This window comes from Astyanax mexicanus, chromosome 1 (assembly GCF_023375975.1).
Source record: "Astyanax mexicanus isolate ESR-SI-001 chromosome 1, AstMex3_surface, whole genome shotgun sequence".
NCBI lineage: Eukaryota > Metazoa > Chordata > Actinopteri > Characiformes > Acestrorhamphidae > Astyanax > Astyanax mexicanus.
Window position 1 is genome coordinate 53,558,701 of NC_064408.1, and position 21,367 is coordinate 53,580,067.

Here is a 21,367-nt window from a genome sequence, read left to right on the forward strand (position 1 = left end):
GGATCCAGCTGCTTTGCCATGGAAATCCATTTCATGAATCTCTCTACACTCTAGTGTTTTTGCTCTAATCTGATGGCCACATGAAGTTTGGAGGTCTGTAATAATTGACTTTTAATAATAGCCATTATTTTCAAAAGTCTGCATACCTATGGTATGCTACCACTTCTACTAACAACAACAATACTAATAATGGATGCACATAGTCTTTGTTATTAATATGACAATGACTATTAGAACAAATTAACGATTCAGTTGTTTATATTTTAGACCCCTTAAGAGTTGTCCCCTTATGATTAAAATTAAATTAAAATTTAAATTAAATTATTTTTATTATTTTACTTTGTCTCTTACTTTTGCTTAAAGAAATGTGACAAAAGTTCATTCTGAGGCAAATGCCCTTGTCCTGTCTGAATTCCCACCCATTCTAATAACGGTGGGCCTGTTGAACTGTATTACATCACCCCATTGGGTTTAACTCCTATTCAGCAGTTCTGTAACACATAGTATTTCAACAGTGTAATGAGGATTATGGTGTAACAGTGATTATGGTGTAACTTATGGTTTCTGATTACATTTTGTTGCATTTTTCTGATTTGTGGCTGATGATGTCCATCTGCGTGATGAACCTGTGTGAAGAAACATCTGATCTGAGCATGCTGTAATACTATTGCTGCCCACCAGGAGGAACACTAAGCAAAGAAATATGATTTGATAATTCAGTACCTGCACCTTCAAACTGTAAAGATGATTGAGAACCAAACAGAAACTGTTGTTGAAACACTGCATTTTTGAGGAAGAGACTATTATGTAGTTTAACACTCCTTAGTGTGGCGTTTTTAACCAGAACAGAGGTGAAAAACACTTCTTCAGGAGCTTGTGATTAGGCTAAATCTATGTATGACTTAGTAGTAGATGTAGTTGTATGGTACGCAGTAGTCTGGTACACAAAACTGTGTGTAGGCCCATAGTTTAAATTAGAAGAAGTGGTGGAGTCAGTCTGTTTGAAGGACAGGGGCAAAATAAAAATAAAAACACTCGCTATATAACATGAATAAATTAATGCATGAAGTTACACTGGGGCCTGTACGTTCATAAAGGGGTGTGGCTAAAACAGAAAATAGATATAATATAGAACAAGTTTAAGAATTGGAAGGAGTTTGTGCCAGCTTTGTGCCATCATTGAAAACAATTTACTATGTCTTTACTCTCAAACATCAAATAATACTATTAAAAAAATGTATCCTACAGTGATGGGCACCTATAGGCAGTATATCACATTTAATATCCCTGATATTGCACTGATATTGCATTTCTATATTAGCAGATTGGCACTTAATCTTGGTTTTGACCTGTAACTAAACCTCATTCAGCACTGCATCCCATTTTCTTTTGGGAAGGGCAACCTTTTGGGATTCTGTCTAGTAGGGGCGGGATAGAAGGCACTTCATAACAGCACTGTTTTCTACTAGAAGGGCACCCATAGATGGGCCCTCAGTAAAACTCATTATCAAAATATTTTCATCTAGAAGGCGCATCATCATAATGTATTGCAAGAGGGGACACCCTACTGGGTACTTTATAACTTTTTCCCCCACAAGAAAGACCAAGAAAAGCCAACAAAGGCACTCTCTCTTTTTTGCACTCTTTTGCACTCTTTTCAACTATGGGGGCACCAATGCCAGTAAGAGGCTATTGTGCCAGCTGACTAACATACACAAGGACTGTTTTTCCAAGCTTCCGTGACAAGAGGTAATGTTTTTAATAGTTTAGCTAATGTTGATCTATTCCATGTGTGTTTGTGTCTTTGTTTGAAAAATAATTGTAGGTAAGCAGTGTTACAATGTAACGTTACAGTGGTATGAATATGTTTGTCAGGCTCAAAGAAGACTTGTTCTGTTCCTGATAATGGAATTCCACCATTCCATATTGCCGCTGGCCCTTCACATCTAAAAACTAGTAAACCTAATCTATAGTCTACACCTTAACAGCTTTAAAAGCAAGGCATGTAATCTTTACCAGCAGGGTCTACATTTCCCAGATAAAGAGCATCCCTATTGTTTAGGCTTGCCTCTGTTTCTTGTTTTAAATTGATGATGTTCAAAAAGCCTTGTATCATCACATTTCTGACATAATGTGAGTCTAATTATTTTTTCAATTGCATCATAATTATATGGTGTCCAGAAATTGTACGAAGATCAACACAAATGCTCCAAACTTAAAATTTCATATGAAAAGTTGAAAGATATTTCCCACGTCTGCTGTAAAGTTGTAATTTTGGAGATGTGACGTTTTAACTTGAGGTTGAAATGCTGGTACAGACCCACATTGGGGGGTGTGGTGGGTGGCTCTTGCTTAATTTCTGTCTGTATAGGATATATTTGAGCAGCAGCAAATAAACGTGTACCTGTGGGGAAAAGCTATTGCTTGCAAAGTAATCAGATAATCTGAGGCGGCGAACAGCAAAATCTTGTGAAACACCGTTTTGAACTTGACACTTTAAGAAACGCCCACCGTTAAAGCCCCTCAGTCTTCAAGCACGTGCTCTGTGGTGAAACGCAGGGGGGCGCGAAGGTGAGCGAGACGGGCTGAAGCGCAGCAGTCAGCTGGGGGAGTATACAGTAGCCCGCGTGCAGGGTTTAATAAGCGCCGTTGAGCGCGTGGCGGCTCGGTTCTGCTCCGGTGTGATCCTCACTGTTAATAATCAGACAAACATAACAGAGCTGAAGGGCTCGGTGTACTGAAGACACGCAGACAGTGCCGCGCGTCGGTTTGAACGGCTGAGGTTATCCACAGCGCTCGTGCTATAGCTAAACACGCGGAGCACGCGCGCGAGACTCGCCAGAGTTAGCAACCGCGTGTCCTGACAACGGCGGAGTGTTCACCAACGTTTAACTGCGTTTCGTTAGGACTGTTCAGGCGTTATTCACCTCACACCGCTGCGCTGTCACAGAGATGGAGCGGCGGGGGCGAGCGAGGAAGGCGTTCCCGAGTCAGTGTGTGAGCCCGGTCCCGTCCTTCAGCGTGGGGTTCCGGTGAAGTTTAACCATTTAATCCGCCTGAACAGAAACACTGGGGGGAACCGCCGCCAAGCTGACCGTGTGTGCAGCGGTAACGATACTGCCATCTCTCTCTCTCTCTGTCTCTCTCTCTCTCTCTCTCTGTGTTTCTCCCTCTCTTTTACCTGTGCGCTCTCTGTGAGCAGTGTGGAGGAGTTTGTTGTGAGTGTGTGGAGCTGCTGTAGACTGTGTGCTGAGATGTGGAGGTGGAGGAGTGAGAGGAGAAGGTGAGCTCCACACCTCCTCTTCTTCTTAACCCCGCGCTCAGGCTGCTGAACTCGAGTCCTGACAGCTGCTGTAGACCGACTCGCAGTGTATCACTCACTGCACACGGACACAATGATGATGAACAGCGGCCCCAGCATCGTGTACGAGTGGCTGAAGACACTCCAGCTGTGTCAGTATGTCGAGGCGTTCGTGGACAACGGCTACGACGACCTGGAGGTGTGTAAACAGATCGGCGAGCCGGACCTGGATGCTATCGGCGTGTTCGCGCCGCACCACCGGCGGAGGATCCACGAGGCGGTGCGGCGGCTGAAGGAGGAGGACAGGGAGGCTGCCTCCGGGCTCTACTTCACCCTGGAGCCCATGCCTCCCGCCCCAGCGCTCTCCTTGGAGTCCAGGTTGCGTGGATCCAGGTCGTGGACGGAGGAGAGCAGCAGCAGCGCGGCCCGCGGAGGGGCACCGAGGAACCGGACCCTGGGGCACCACCGCCGGGAGCTGGTGATCTACCCCAAACTCAAGCTGAAGATCATGATCAGGGACAAGCTGGTCAGAGACGGGATTAACCTCGCCAGGCCACCCTACTCAAAAAAGGTAAGACTTGTCCGCTTGCAAGTTGTTTGAAAAAAAAAAAAAACAATGCATTTCTTCAGTTTACTAGCTGGAAGAGTTAAACCCCAAGTCAACGTCAAATCTGTCCAATAGAGTAGAGTTCAAAACTTTTCTAGTCCTGTTGGGCAGACCTCACCCTGGGTTCAAGTTGTCCACTTCCAAAATTCTCAGTCAGACAGTTCCTCTCTATGATCCAGGAGTCCCCCTGTCATGAGTGTGTTCATTGTCACCCTCTTTCCACATTTTCTGAATGATCTCTTATGAAAGATTTATGTTAGTTTGCTTATAAGTTAGATTATGTAAAGTACATTAGAATGGGATAAACTCTAGAATGTATAGGACAGACGTTCTCCAGAACCAGGCTTGTGACCTATTGCAGCAGGAGAGGAGGTTAAGTCTGGTTAGCACTACTAAGCAATCCTTTATGCTTAGTATTTATGCTGACCACAGAATGTTATCCATTTTAAGAATTCTGCTTTCTTATTCACTCTTTCTTGTTCCCCTTACCGTGAAAGAGTTAATTTTTATCCCCACTTGACTATTTAAGAGTAATATCTGATCATTTTAGTCCAGGGCTTTAAAATCATGTTCTTTTGGACAATGCACCCTTTCAAGAGTTGATGGATGAATTTTCTCTAACACTCATTTTAACCAGTGTAGGACTATTTGTTAGCTTGCAGCAAGAGCTGAGGTTAAATCTGGTTAACACTGTTGCACTTAGGTTATCCCGCTATGATGAGAAATTCTGGTTTGTGAAATACTCCACAGGCCATGGGAAAGCAACACTATATAGCAATTTTACCTTAAAATAGTGGCTTTAAAGTGATTTCATGCTCCTTTGTCTTATAGTAGGAAAAATAATGTCTTAATCTTGGCTGATCCGAATTGCTAACTGCATTTTGTAACTTTTGTGAAGCACAGCACTTGTGAAACTGTGTAATGCTGAATAAAATGAGCCAACCCCATGAGTCAGTAAAATTGTTTAATATTGTTCTATTGCATCAGCTTCTATATTGCACTGCATGTCTTTTTCACTTTCACTGACAGTTATCTATCTCTTAGTTTCTCCATAGATACATATGTATCCCTTTTTAGTGTCTCAATGTGTGAACTCTTCAGAGTGTAGGCAGAGCCCAGGAGAAAGAAATGCACATTTTTGCATAATGCTGCTTTTAAGCTGACATTAGTATCAAAACTAGCATACTTTATTTCTGGCAGTACTTCAGAAAAAATAGTGCATCAAGCAGTAGGCAAACGTGTCTAATGTTTGAGCACCAGGTACTGTAATAACCTGGCCTAAGAGAGCAGACACAGCTGTGCATGTGTGTGAGTGTGGTGTGGAATACATTATTACTGTTAGCTGCATTTTGAAAGAGTGAAAGTGATGTAATCAGTTAAATTGTGGGTGCACTTTAATCTTAGGTGTAGTCTAGGCCTGCTCTTTCATACTGTCATGTAATATGCACAAGGGAACACAGAGTTGAGTTTCTTTATGGAAGGCCCACCTACACTGCATAGCATGTTTTTCCCGCACCTGAGTCATACAGCTAATTATCAAGGGCTTCATGAGCTGAATCAGGAAAACTGTAGGTGGGACAAGATTGGAGCTGAGAAATGCTGCAATTAAGAGTTCCTCTACTGAGGGAATTCTCAGTGGTAGCTGACAGTCAGAAACCTTGGTCCGATTACATTCTTGTCAGTTATTTCGAAAACAGACTTTTTGGAAAAATGTTTTAAAGCCTAGGTCTTTTCGGTTTCTCCATTCTATGTAAACAAAAATTGTCTAGACTAAATGATACTGTCTGGCTTGCATCAGTTAGACAGCTCAGGAAGTACTCTGTCTCGTCTCTGACTCTGACAATTGCATTTTTTCCAGCAGCTGATTCATACTTAAGTCCACTTGACACTGAGTGTGGTCATTTTTTTGAGGGGTTGAGTGAATGGTGTGGCAACGATATGCATGTTAGTTATCTGCACAAACTACCATTTATAATGATTAAGTTAATTGATAAAAAATTGTTTTTAAAATGTACATTTTCCAATTTCATGTTGTAGCTTCAATTCATTTGGCTTCCCTGAAAATCCTAAAAAAAAGCCCAGAGGCATTTTAACTATAACTATTAGGATTATTATTTTTATTATTCTCTCTGTTGGGACTAAGATGTGAGACATCATATTTTTGTACCCAAGATCGCGTCTCACTTATGAAGGCTGAATGAAGCCTTATCTGACACTTGGACCAATTTTATCACCATAAGTGCTAAAAGGTGAGAGCATGTCTTCTTAAAACACTCTTTATGTTGAAAGGGGCACTAGAGAGAAATTTGTCACATGATTTTCCCAGAAAAATGTTTACACAGGACTGTGCAGACATTTTGTGAAGTAGTTTAAAGAACAAAACTGGCTCCCAAATGTGTTCTGGACACCCTCAGCCAGCCTGTGGATGTGTTTAATGGTGTTTAACATGACAATTATTTATTAAAATAATACTACACACCAATAAAAAGAGCTTTGAATGATGTAAACACTATTTCTTGTATAAATGTTTTTCATAGTAACTGTACTGTTTTTCATAGTAACTTCATAGTAACTGTACTTTCAACTCTAATTTTTTTTTTTACTGAGTAGGTCTGTCCAGAATTGACAATTAATTTCTTAAAACACATTTACATTTACAAATCGCTCAACAATAAGCTTTTTATGCCTTTTAATAAACCTATCCCGTATGGAACATTAGTTGTATCATTAGAAGATGATTTTCCAAGTGAATAAACACTTCTACGGTGGTTAATATAGTGTTTTTGCCCCTTCATGATTTTTTTTTTTGTATGTTTGTCACTCCTAAATGTTTCAGATCATCACACTTAAACACAAGTAAACACAAAATGGGAAAAAATCCAAACTTGCATAATATAACTAGTTGATCACACCTGAGTTAAATTTCTCCAGCCACACCCAGGTCTGAGTATTGCCACACCTATTCTCAATCAAGAAATCACTTAAATAGGACCTGCCTGACAAAACACTTTTTCACACCACTGTATATGGCAAGTATGTGTGGTACAGAGAGGGAGTCTGTCCTGCTAAAACACGCAGGTCCATGTATTTCCATCTGAGACCTTGAAGGACTCGACTGATATTTCTTTTTAGAGCCACAGTCTTTGAACCCACAATCCAGAAAATCAAACCAGCCATTAAACAAAACCTGTACCACACTGCCAAAAGGACTGCAAAAAGGCAAGATGCAACATTAGGTGATGTACATGTCATTGTAATGTTTAAAGCTATGACGTATGGGTACAATGTAGACTGCCAAATACATTGGTTCTTGAAAGTTGAATATGATCTAAAACAGCATAAATAAAGTTAGAAAAGTAGAAGAGAACCCTATTAATGAGAGAAAAATATATACTTTATCATTTATTTATTGAGGAAATCCAATATTACATATTTTGTTGTAAAAGTTTTTTTTTCCTTTGTACATTATCATAATCGTATCATTATCTTTACCTTTTTGTACTATTTTTTTTTAATGTACTTATTATTTCATTTTTATATTTATCTATTTTTACAATTGCTCTTTCGGGTGTAACTGGACCTTAAGAATACAGTTTTGTTCCATCTGATGTACCACATTTGATGTGAATGACAATAAAATCCTTGAAACAATCTGTCGGACTGTGAATGGGTTGATTTCAAACTTTAAGAGATGGTTTTGTAACCTTTTCCAGCCTGATGAGCATCAACAACTCTTTTACCAGAGGTCCTCAGAAATCCCCTTTGTTCATGACATGATACACTTTCATAAACATGTGTTGTGAAAAACAGATTTTTATAGATCCCTGTTCTTTAAATAAAACAGGCTCTACCCACTTACACTTGATTGTCATGCAATTGGTTGAAAACACCTAAAACACCTGACTTTTGCCACTCACATGTAATATTTGTTTATTTTCCTCAGTAAATACATTACCTTATATAACATTTTGTCTCATTTGTTTAACTGAGTTCTCTTCATCTACTTTTAAGACTTGTGTGAAAATATGATGTTGTTTTAGGTCATATTTGTTCAAAAATATAGAAGATTCTATTCTATTTATATACCAATAGTAAAATTATTTTAACTGCTTTGAGAAATGTTTTAAATCAACCCATCATAACATTTAATAAATTGTTACACCCCTTCTAAATCAGTGTAGTTTTGATTAGATGCTCTAGAATGACATTTACAGAAATATCAGTTGAGTCAGTCATTGGTATTCATTGCATTGCTTTAGAGCAGGTCTGAAGTGAGCAGCAGCTTGCCATCCCTCACATTAACGCTGCATGCCGAGGCGAAGACACTCTTAACATGCGTCCTTACAGCTTGTGCCAGCAGGGTTCTTAAGTGGCGGATAGAATTACAGAAATATTTCTGTGATTCAGGTGTAAATCAGTGTCTTCTCTGAATAAACATGCTGTTTTTGAACCTGTGTCAGGACTCTGGAGATGTTCCGTAACCAAATTACCATTGTAACTAAAGAGGTATTTAGATAATTGTTTGTGTTTATCATTCTGAAAGTTATGGGACTATAACCAACTTTGGCTAAATGTTGTTAACACACAGCAAGTAAATATTATTTCAGTAAAATTCCTTTTATAGGTTGAGCAGGTTGAGCAAAGCACCACTGACATACTGACCAGGCAAGAGGTTCAGGTCATAAGAATGACATAACTCTGTTTACTAGACTGTAATATAGATGGGAAATTGATGTATGATGATTCTCAGTTAACGCACATTTTAATTATTTCCGATTGTTTTGGTTTGTGAGCTGGTGAAGGCGCCATGTGGATTATCTAGATGAAACAGTGAAGAGGGAGTCGCCTGGTCTGTGATCAGAGTGCAGTGCTTTAAACACAACTCGCCACACCCTTCTACACTTCTACACACACACACACACACACAAACGTCTAAACGTTTGCTTGACATGAGTCAGCAATGCTCTGCAAAACATAAGCATCGACATTATTTCATTTCCTTTTATCTGATTCATTGTAGCTCAATTTACGAATATTTTTGCATACTAGACTGTACTAATTAATGTTCATTTTATGGTCGGTTTGAAAAGTACTGCATAGTTTCAGTGTTCCCTTGGGGAAAGCCAACACACATTGACACACTCACACACCTAAAATTCTGCCACTTATTCAGGAGGCAGAATAAAATAAGCATCATTTCAGCATAATAACTTATTTTAGGTGTGATCTGGTTAATACTTACCTCTCTGGAGTAAGTATTAATGGAAAGCATGGAAAGTTCTACTCATTTAAATGCCATGTTGATGATAAAATCAACAGAGCACTGCCAGATTTGTTCAAAATGACAGAATGGCTATGAACAGTTAGAACAATTGCAGTGAAAATATACTTTTTTTTCTGAGCACACTTTGGAGCCAATTATATCAATCATTCATTAATGTAATGTCACAGCCTGTTTGAGGATTTTCTCCTTTCTGATTACAGTTTACCACATTTAAATGGTTAAACTACTTTCATAAACATGATGATGATTTCAGTATTCTTTAGTGGTCAGCCCATTAAGAGGATGTAGGTGGAGAAATGGGCTTTGTCCCTAAAACATGCCTGTTTAAAACTATGTGGATATTGAATGTTCACCTGAAGTATGAAAATTGTTGGTTTCTCTGCAGATATCTGTATCAGACCAGAAATTCTATACCGGTGCATACCAGCAAGATTTAGTTTAGAGTTTAAAATTTTCCTTTTCATCTTTAGTTAAACTGTATCCAGACTTTCATATGAAAGCAGTTGGTCTTTGTATTCAAATGCAGAATGCGCTTTTGACTTCTAAACATGCAGTCTGTTTTTGTTTATGGCGAGGGTCTGTTTATTTACAAATGGATGATTGCTCTTATTGTTTATTGCTGCGCTCTAAATAGCCCATAAAGAGTAGCACTTGTCTGAAAGTCCATGCAGCGGCTGTCCGCTCACATGCCTGTCTGTTATGCCACAAGGGCTCTTCAGGGAACAATAAATACCCGCAATGCTTCTCCCTGTTTCACAACGCAGCATGCACACACACACACATACAGACACTGATTATGGGAATGGCTGTAAAAGCTGGGCTCTATCTGAGCAGAGCAGAGACAAGACACATAAGTCCTGGCTTAATCCTCCTTGGGGTCAGACTGGCCATGCACACAATAGGCGTTTTGGGTACTTAAATTATATGCATTTGGTGTGCAGTGTGCTGTTGACCATAATATCTCTACAAATCACCAAAATGGTTAAAATAGCCCTTAAATACACATGGTTTTCTTTGCCCTTGTGATTTGTCTTGTAGTCCTTGAAACATGTTCTGAAAAACAGTCATCAATACAAAGAGAGCATATGTCAGAGTTGGAGGTACAATATGGGCAAAATTATTGGGACACACCTAGTCTGAGTTTTACAGCAGATTTACTGCCAGATCTTTCTTTCTATTTTGATGTGAACTGTATCCTATATTTGTCTGAGCACTTCATGCTCCTAAACCAACGCACATGTTCACAAGATCAATGCTTCATTTGAAATTTTAGATTCATCTTTGCCAGAATCACATGTGAGTTAGCCATGGCCACCTGTGTGGTCTGGGTCCTTAGGTTTATTTTAAATGTTACTGTAGCTTTAACGGTAAAAGTATCAATCAGTTATTTTTAAGCACCTAGCCATTCACTCTACCTTTACAAACATTAGAGAAAAAATTAATGGATCTAAACTCCAGTGTGGAACAATAATAGAATGCCACCTTAATAAGTCAATATTTTTCCCCTCCAATATATTCCACATGTAGCCACAAAGTTACAGGGTGGGGTTGCCAAGTACTGAGGAGCAACGCACATAAAATTCACCATTGTTCTGCTGAATCAATAGCTGGAGAGTTTTAGAGGAAATTAAAAAAAAAAGAATTCATTAACATTTCCCTAGATGTTATGTGTAGGTGTTTAAATATGTTTGTCCATATAGTGTTGATGTGGCTTCAAATAGGTGCCTATTTTTCAGGTGTTCCCAATAATGCATTCAGAAACTGACTTATTACTATAAATAACTACTGTATGACCAGAAGTCTCATCATAAACTACTTTTCACACATGTGTCCACACAGCACAATAGTGGCAAGAAAGGGAGGTGGAAGGGAGAGAGAAAAGGAGGTGGTAAGAAAGCGAGTGGGAGTTTAAATTCAATTTCCAATTTCATTTCATTTTTGCTCAACCTTTTCATTATGTAATTTTCTTTCGCTCCCCCAGGCAATCCATGAGCTCTTAGTAGGTCACCTAAGATCTCTCTCTCTCTCTCTCTCTCGCGCTCTCTCTCTCTTTTCTTCTCATTCATGTATTAATTTCTGTTTGGTCTCTGCTTCATCACAACACCTCCCTTCTCCCAGCCACTGTTAAACTGTCACTTTTTAACCAAACTACCCCGCGGCCCTCGAGCTAAATCTGTGGATGATTGAATCCTGAGGTTTAATTTTCACAATGTGTTTCATTCCCAGTACCACTTTCTCTTCTGGCCTTTAGAAGCTGTAGATTAGAGAGTGCAGCATGACTGGCGGGATACAGGCATATGACCCAGCATATGAGAGATTATGGATTACGGGATCTCTATAGCACTGAACATGTGTGTGTAAATAGGATTGTGAGGCTCTTGCTATATTGTTCAATGCTGCATGGTTTCGGTTTCATGCTTCTGGCGCTTGTAGTTACGTAATGATTCTGTATTTTTGTTATTTACCCCAATGTTTTTATTAATTCCCTTGATTAAATATATATTTCAGTAAACAAGGAAGTGATGGGAGGGACAGGAAATAACATGTACTACAGTAGAATACTACATAGAATTGCATACATCAAATCTACTGTTTAATATGCAGTTTGACAAACAATACAGTTTTCTAATTTTCAGTATTTTATATTGTGCTACATTAATACATTGATCAAAGTAAAATCCAGTGTTGAGAGAGCACTAGAATGTCAATATTAAACCCAGCTCTGAGAAACAGTAATGCATAACTTGTTGAACCTAGTGTTGTGATGGAGCACTATGTGGGAAAACTTAAACTAAATATTGAGCTACAGTAACACATGGTTCAGTGTAAATTCAGTACTACAAAAGTAGATAGGTTGAGGGAAACTCCTAGTCAAGTAAATCTCAGTATTATGATACAACAATATATTGTTGAGGTAACCCCTCCATAAAGAGTATTCTAAAATGGATATTACTATGTGGGATCATGTTTTACTGTGCAATGCTACATATAGACCTCATAACAGCTGTGTGAAGTGTTTATGTCCATCTCTGTCAAAAGACATTTGATACGCATTAGTGACAAACCCCATGTCTCACATAACAATGACAGCAATGCAGCATATGTGAAGGTGCATTGGTAGAATACTTGCTAATCCCATCTTTCACGAGGTAGAATATGTTTGTGGATAAACCCCTTTTGTTCAACCCACAGTCACACACACACACAGACAGAAATACACACTTAGCGCTTATGGATTTTGAGCATGAACCACCTTTTTAAGGTCATGCCACAGCATCTCAATAGGATTCAGGTCAGGACTTTGACTAGGCCACTCCAAAGTCTTCACTTTGTTTTTCTTCAGCCATTCAGAGGTTGGACTTGATGGTGTGTTCTGGATCATTGTCCTGCTGCAGAACCCATGTTTGTTTCAGCTTGAGGTCACAAACAGATGGCCAGACATTCTACTTCAGGGCTTTATGCTAAAAAGGGGAATTCATGGTACCATTTATCACAGCAAGTATTCCAGGTCCTGAAGCAGCAAAACGACCCCAGACCCTCACACATCCACCACCATGTTTTACTGTAGATGTAATGTTCTTTTTCTGAAATGTGGTGTTAATTTTATACCAAATGTTTTGCCACACACACCTTTTAAAAAGTTTTGTCTTGTCAGTCCACATAGTATTTTCCCAAAAGTCTTGTGGATCATCAAGATCTGGCAAAATTGAGATATGCCTTAATGTTCTTTTTGCTCAGCAGTGTTTTTTTGTCCTGGCACTCTGCCATACAGGCCATTTTTACCAAATCTATTTCCTATGGTTTAGTCATTAACCTTAACTGAGGCAAGTGAGGCCTGCAGTTCTTTGGATGTTGTTGTGGGTTTTTTTGTGAACACTTGGATGAGTCCTTGCTGCGCTCTTGGGGTAATTTTGATCAGTTGGACACTGCTGGAAAGGTTCACCACTGTTCCACGTTTTTGCCATTTGTGGACAATAGTTCCTACTGTGGTTTGCTGGAGTTTACAATAATATTTTACTTTTTTATCATTTATTGTATTGTTTTTTTCTTTTCATTTATTTTATCCATTTCTAGAAATATATTTTTCTACTCAAGATTTGGTCAAATCTTAAGTCTTACTGTTACAAATGGCGAATTAACTTACTTCAGAGCATTAGAAGGAACTTGAACAACAAATGCACTTGTCCATTCTCAAAACAGTTTAAAGTAAGTCATATTATTGTGTTCATGGGTGGAAATAGAAGGCAGATTAATAGATAAAAAAAAAAAGAAAAACAAGCAAACAAAAATGCATTGTGTTATCACTAGGGGTGTTGTTTTTTGGACCGTGATCAATGTGCCTTTAATGCTATGGTTTCTCAGACCCACTTGAATTATTAGCTCTTAACATAATCCTGGACATATCTAAAACGTGTATGTAAAAGGTATAATCTTAATATACAACCCTTTTTTATTTCACTGTTCAGAGTGTTGATTTAGGGCTATTGAACAGTACTGTATGCTATTGTGGTAATTAAATTTTCCAGATACACTAAGCCCTGTGATTAGATCATGTGCAGCCGTGTGAGGTAATGACATAATGGAAGGTTACAGGAATAGAAGAACAGTATGAGTGCTCTTCACTTTACCTACATCCAACACAGAGACGTCCCTCTTCAAGAAGAACTCTTCATTCTTCTCTTGTGGGCTGCTGCCAACCTGTTTCAGATGAGTCCTGTAAATGTTTCCATGATGACATCTGTATAAACATCTGTAAAAGGAGGAGAAGAATGTCTTGAAGCATAAATAATTACATTTGATGATTCCCTATGATCCAGTGCATGCAGAAACCATTTATTCTGAATAATGTATTATTAATTCAGTAAGATGGTCAGCTCTGTGATCATGGCTAGCACTGTTTATAAGTGAATGATGTGCAGATAAGTTGTGTATGGCTTCAAAGATCTTGGGGAACCATGATGATGAGGATGCTGATGGTCACACCACTACTGTTCAGACTGCAGAAAGAGGGGAGCAGTTGCCGTGGAAACGATGCAATGTGTTGAAGCTCATAGGCTGGTATGAGCACGGGTCTGTAGACTCAGCTTAAAATGAAATCCAGGTGTTCTGAATGGCAACCACGGAGAAAAAACACAGGGAGATCGATTTACAAATTCATTCTCCAACCTGGAGAAACATCTATAAAACACTTTGGTCCCTTCTTTTTTTCTTTACCATGGAAATTGCAAGTGTGTGCGTGCGCGGTTGTGTGTGTCCGGTTCGGAGCCTGGCCAATATGACAGGCTGACTGCTACAGGACATTGGAGCCTGCCGTCTGCTGAATCATGCCTCTACTGAATCATCAAACAATTGACAGGGAAGCATGCACATACTGAACATCCCTTCCCCCCTGCCACACACAAGCATAGCCACTGGCACACAATTTTGTGTGTGTGTGTGTTGCTAGAATTTAGGTCAGTATATGCCTTTGGCCCTGTTATCTCACTCTGCTTTAATTGTCCTGCTAATGTGTCTGTTACTGTAGATATTCAGTGCTTATTCAACCTGATGACCTCTGTGACCTCAGCTAAAAGCCTGACTCCTTCCTCTACAGGCTAGTTTTCATTTACTGTTCTCATTTTTTTTTTTACAGCAAACTGCATATGAGGACACACACCACACAAACACAGACACCCAACACACACACACACAAAACACACACTTGTGGAGGACCTTCACAGATTGCATTTACTAACCTTTACTGTCAGACCCTGTCCAACAGCTCTGAAGTGTTATGAAGTGCTGGAGAGCTTGGTAGTCATATCAACAGCAGCAGATGCAAATGCAGGAGATGTGTAATTGCTCCATGATGGCTAGAAATATAATTAAATCAGAAAGACCAGTGTTGAATATTAATTGATTTAATTGATATCTGGGTATGCATAGCGTGGAGCTGCGATAACGACTGTCCTCTCTCTGCCCTGGCCGTCAGAGCCGGGGCCATCAGTCGTGACCTTGTTCTACATCACAGAGGAAAATCACATTTTAATATGCATGAAGTAGCTAAACAAAATCTGTAATTATAATTAGGGGATTGTAATGAGAGGTATGATGAAAGGAAATGGTGGGGTGGGTTTGAAATAGACCGGAGAGCTTTTTATTGTGTTATATTGGAGAAGTGGACACAGTAGTAAAACAACACAAGGGTCATTTATGTATCAGATATGTAAATGACCCTGTGTAACTATCCAAACACCCTTCTGCTCAGGTGACAGCAGTAGTGCATATCATGGCTATGGAAAGGGGATCATGGGTTGGTTCTAGGTCAAAATCTGTGCACAGTCCACCGTGGACTATGGCTGTATCATTTGTTGATGATTATAAATATTGAATTAGATTGGATGCTAACAGACAATTACTTTTCTTGTCAACTTTATTGGACATATGTGTAAAACATCAACTTCACTAGCCTTGCGGTTTGAAATGTGTTGTTAATAAATGACAACCAAGCATCACCATCTGGTAATGCTGAGCTTCCACGTTTGCTTTTAACTATTTGCAAACTATTTTAAAACTATTGTATACCATATTTTAATTAATTGTATTATTGTATGCTATTGTTTTGCATTGTACTCACATTTAATTTGTCACTGTACAAGAGAAAAACATGTTCAGCAGATACAGTATGAGGTTTTGATATGGCAGCAATAATATACCCTTATTTTTTTCATTAAAGCCATGGCAAACAATTTCCTATGCAGGTAAAAAGCTTGGACTCAGCAAATCATAAGGCCAAACTTTAGATATGATGGAGGCTGGAATGAAAAGGTCAGTGCTCCTGACATTAGCAGCTTCTATATCAGATGCTGATATTGCTTCTCTGCTGCAGGCTTGTGTTATAGGTTTGCTCTCAGCTATGGTTCACTGCTGATGGCTCTGCTGGAGTGATGGCCAATAAGTAGGATATATTGGACAAGATGAAATTGCTGGTGGGTCATGACACTGAAATATTTCAGAGCAAAACAGATTTTGTTTGTTCTAGCATATTGAGAGGCCTCCTGTGCCTCTAGTGTGGAAGAATATGATGAAGGATTTATACCAAATGAAGTACAGCGTGACTCATATATTAAATCTGAAATCATGCCCTTTACAGCGTTTTATGAAAAATGTTGGATATATTAGTCTGTGTGTTTGTGTTAAGCTTTACATAAGTCCTACACAGATACAGTCTTGGAAGCATTAGAACATTATGACTGGTGAGGTTTATGATGGGCTGGCTATTACCGGTGTAAGGTAAGACGAGTAGCTTGAGCATTTGTTATTGTGCGAGCCTATTATGTTTACTAAGCCACTCTGATGTGTTTGCTCATTATTAATAGATACTTTTACCATTGATGCGTTTCCTGTGTATGTCTGTCAGTAAACATGAGGTCAGATGTCAGGAAATCTAAGTGTTACACTGATATTAAGGCTGGGTAGCTGTTCTGAAGTGGGAATCCAACAGGGCTTTGATCATTCCAGTACAATTTCACTTTAATTAAATGGCTGTTAAAGGCTTTTGTGGAGTGTGCTTATGAGGGTCCATAAGCAGCAGAGTAGGGAAGATTTAACAAAGCAATAGTTGGACTTTAATGGCTTCAGTAATGAATGAAAATCATCTAAGTGCTATTACCTATTGAAATTTGCCAGGTTTGTGTGAAACTGGTCTCTGCTGACCTTCTAAATGCTGGCTGTTGCAGAGCTCAGGGGCCATCGTTAAAAACGAAGCACAGGTTTTTTGGCCGGGAGATCAAACACTTGGCTTCCGAGCAGCATGCCGTTGTGTGCCTTTTATGATAAATGTGATATGACAAGCAATCAATTACACTAATAAGAGACATGAAACCGTCTTGCCCAGGGGCCAGACTGATCCCTATAAGTGGGGTAAGGTTAAAACAGTTGCAAGAGTCAACATGTCTGCATGTATATTGTATTAATGTATTAAAGTGCCGCTCTGGGTTCCTGAAAAGCCTGGTCTGAAGTGTATGTGTACTTAAGCTAGGGAAAAGTGGGGGCTGTATCCAAACCTAAAGCAGAGTGTATAATATTGCTAACAGAAAAGGACAGACATGCTAATAGATGCTGTTAGGCCGTCTTATTAGCCTACCTGCAGCTGTAGATCCTGTTTACTGTGTTTCTGCCAGAACATGTAATTGAGTTGCACACAGAGAGGACCAGACGCTTTGGGATGTGGTTGATGTGTAAATGGATTAGCGTAGTTAACCCATCAGAGATGATGGAGGTCAATTAGCACTGAGAGAGTATAGAAACACACACACACAAACACACAGAACTAGCATCTTATGTTATTTATTAGCTAATCATTTCTGACAGGAAAGCGCTGCAACACATCTGTCTGTGTTTTGGAGCCGCTGTCTCATGCACACTCTCACATACGCCTTTACGAGCTGCACAATATATCATCTGTTAGTCATTGTTTCAATACTGGCCTCTACATTACTAATATCATCAATGTTTTTCATACAAGATTATATAAATTGTATATGAAATTTCTATAATGGCAGTGACATGTTTAAAATTAATTCGGAGTGGGTTAATGTTATTAAGCTGGATCATAAACAGTAAGAATTCATATCAGTTTATGTGGTTTAATGAATCACAAATAAAAGTGTGCAATACACTTTTACAGTTATTTTTTACAGTTATAATTCCCTCAAAACTTGGAGTTAAAACATACAGTTACAGTAAAAACACTGAGCCACAACAGCCATAAAACACACTGAGCGTGGCCACGCATCTGCAGTCACATCACTTTAGTGTATACAGGGCAAAGTTATATTAGTGTGAGCAGTGGAATGTAAAATGACAGTCAACCTGAAAGGTTAATAATGAACCCCATTATTAACCTTTAATGTGGGACAGAATGAAAGAAAGGGAAATGGTGTGAAATAGGCTATAAAACAGATACTTAAGTCACTAATGCAAACAAAGCAGTCACACAAAACAAATATTTAACTGAACATTAAAACTACTGTTTCTCATTTGTCTCCCTTTCCTCTATTTTGTCTCAAAAAGAGTGATGCAGTCTGAACCATGAGTCTTGCGATCCGTTACACCCCTGTTCAATGTTTCTACACTCTAAAAAACAGAGGTACGATATGAGTACTTTTTTGTACTCGAAGGTACACTCTTTATAATTGTACCCTCAAAGGTACAATATTGGTCTTTACGGGGTCAGATTTGTTCCCTCTGAAGTACAAAGTCATTTCTAACAGCAATAAGTACAAATTTGTACCATTTAACCAGCCAAAGGGTACATTCAGTATTCTGTTTCACTGTACTAATAAACAATATATATTTAAATTGCACATTTTTTATTTGAAAGCCAGACAATTTTGTATCATCAAGTTTTTGAGCCATATTTAGTTGATGATAACGTTTATAATCTTTATGATCTTTACTGCCACAAAAACCATGGGTACAAAAAAGGACTTTCACTGAAAGGTACTTTTTTGTGCCTCAATATAAGGTACAGCCCCAGCGACAAGCTTTGTACTCTTTTAAGTACAAATCTGTACTTATATTTCTTAGAGTGTAACTAGAGCTTACATTAAGAGACAATCAATCACGTCATCTGAGCTGGATCTAACATTAGTGGGACGACACTGTAATTAGCAGTGAGATGTTTTTGCTCATCAGTGAGGAAGGGAGGGATGGGTCCTCTCTGTTGTTTGTCTTTATGATTTATATAACCATGCTGTTTAAGATTTCCAATTTCCGTGCATTGAGTACAGACTGGGAGGAGACACTGTAGCGCTCAATCAACTCACATTGTGCCAATAGGAAGATTTTTCAGCCTTCCTCTGAATGTGGACTAAGTCTGTCTGTGTTCATGCCAACTTGAGATTTCTCTTCAGATTTATGCAGTGTGTTATGTTTATTTGCATATTCTGCATGAAACACAGTGACTCATTTAAATACAATCAGGTCAATAAGTATTTACACAGTAATTTTTATTAAATACATTTGAGTAAGTTTAAATTTGTACACCACCTCAGTGTTTGAGGGAAATAAAGCCATTAAGGTGTGATCCCAGTGTAAACTTTGACACTAACACCTTGGAAGACTGCAGAAGTACATGAATACAGAATTATTTCCTAGGTGGAGAAATACCTTATTACAAAATGTTGTCAAAATCCTGTAAGGGGTAGAGCTATCATTGTAAAAGTCTAAAATTAGGAGACGCCTTAATGAATAAATGTAAATATAAACGGTTTACCTCAAGATGTAAAACACTTGCAAACCATGACAGAATAGACTGCTGAAAAATATATATATATTTAAAAGGTGATAGTCAAATGAAACCCGAAGTATCTTGAGTGTGGAGAACAAAGCAACAGATTCATGATATATCACATCAGCATAGCTGTCAAACATGTTGGAAGCACTGTTATGGCAAGGGCATGTATGGCCTTTAGAACTGCCAGTGGACTTGGGTTCCTGGTGTTTACTGGTGAAGTAGGTTTCTACACATCAGTCACAAGTGCTGCGTTATGGTTGTTTACAGATGCAAAAGAAAAAGAAGCATTCCAGAAGGAATGTTTTAGGGTCTTATAACAGTTTAGCTGTAGGTTAGCTATGGTGCAGTGCACTATATTGAACTCACAGTTGTGCTTGGTTTCATTTCCACAGTTCCAGTGTCACAGGAGAATTAAGTAACACATATGCTGGCTGCATTCCAGTGTTGAACGATAAATCTTAATAGTGCACTGTAGCTTTTTCACACTACAGCACGTTTGTACATGAACCCTGTGAAGTCTGGGAGTCTGTGAGTTTGATGGAATAGATTCAGGATCTCCACAGATGTCTCTAAATGCTTAAAGTCACTTCACATTGACGGTGCAATCTATAAAGGCTTGTACTAATCCATCATGTGGTAAAGTAGCCTTTACTGTACTGCATGGTTAGGATGGCACAGCTCATATTATCAGCGCTATTCTGGACCCGAGATGTTCTCATGAAAACTTCCCACCGACAACACATTTGCTCACACCCTCATCTGGTGTCTGCTTTCCTAAAACATTAGCAAAATTCAATTAACCAGTCAATCATGGTTACACACGGAGCTCCCAATTAGGCCTAATGATTAACTTACCTGACCTCAATTTTTAGTGGCTGTGCTGCAGAAGCTGGGAGTTCAATTTTCATCCAACAGCAGTATCAACGTTAGCTTGATTTATGTGGCAGTTTACATTTGCTTGAGCCTCTAGGCTTTTTAATCCTGTACTAAAAAAATTTTATGTAAAAATATTTACTAAGCAATTTGCATATCCATTGCTTGTGTCAACTTCCTAGGATGTCTGTGTTGTTTTTTAGACCATAGGTCATGCAGTATAAATATGTAAATCTCTCATGAGCTTAGTGGCTGTTGCGTTTACTTAAATGGTTTTTAGGGGGGATTTGGTTCAACGAGTCAAACTTATCAAGCAGTGTTTATGAAAGCATTATGTTGTTGTGTTTAGTCTTGCTGTAGATAGCATTTTTGTAGATTACTATGGAGAGGAGGAAGAAGTAAGAAGTAGTATTTTTAATCTAAGAGCAAAAGGTTATTTAAGGCATTTGCAGTAGCTTAAGCAATGTCTAACATTGTCACCCCTTACCTCCAGTTTTACTTAAACTTTTAAGTATTTATTTCAAGTACACAGTGTTCAGAGCAGCTACAGGGTTCATGCGATTAAAGAAGGAAAATGAACAAAAATGAAGGCACATATTTTATACCAACATGAAACCTGCATTTATTAGTCTCTATTATAAGTTGAATGTATGTTTGTAGGGTAGTGTCTAAAGCTAAATCTCCATCTGCTGCCCTCCTGTCAGCTCCTCTCATAGTTTGAGTCCCATAGCTGAAATTCTTTGGAAAGTATCATGTATACAGTTGTGGTCAAAAGTTTACATACACTTGTAAAAAAACATAATGTTATGGCTGTCTTGAGTTTTCAATAAGTTCTACAACTCTTATTTTTCTGTGATAGAGTGATCGGAACACATACATGTTTGTCACAAAAAACAGTCATAAAATTTGGTTCTTTCATAAATTTATTATGGGTCTGCTGAAAATGTCACCAAATCTGCTGGGTCAAAAATATACATACAGCAACAAAATTTGTCAATTTTGGTGATGTAGCGAGTTGTGTCA

The 21,367-nt window shown here is 38.7% G+C and overlaps 1 protein-coding gene across 3 annotated transcripts in view; it reads left to right on the top strand.

Annotated features, from left to right (window-relative positions):
• Nucleotides 1–2,596: 2,596 nt before the first annotated feature.
• Nucleotides 2,597–21,367, top strand: part of sash1a (SAM and SH3 domain containing 1a) — a 332,277-nt gene continuing 313,506 nt past the window's right edge. For 2 of the 3 annotated variants that reach the window (XM_022665489.2, XM_022665493.2), the window contains exon 1: nt 2,597–3,872. In XM_022665489.2, the coding sequence (XP_022521210.2) occupies nt 3,396–3,872 (477 nt within the window). In that variant the 5' untranslated portion in view covers nt 2,597–3,395. The remainder of the gene's footprint in view (nt 3,873–21,367) is intronic. The other variant, XM_007255656.4, reaches the window with a different exon arrangement.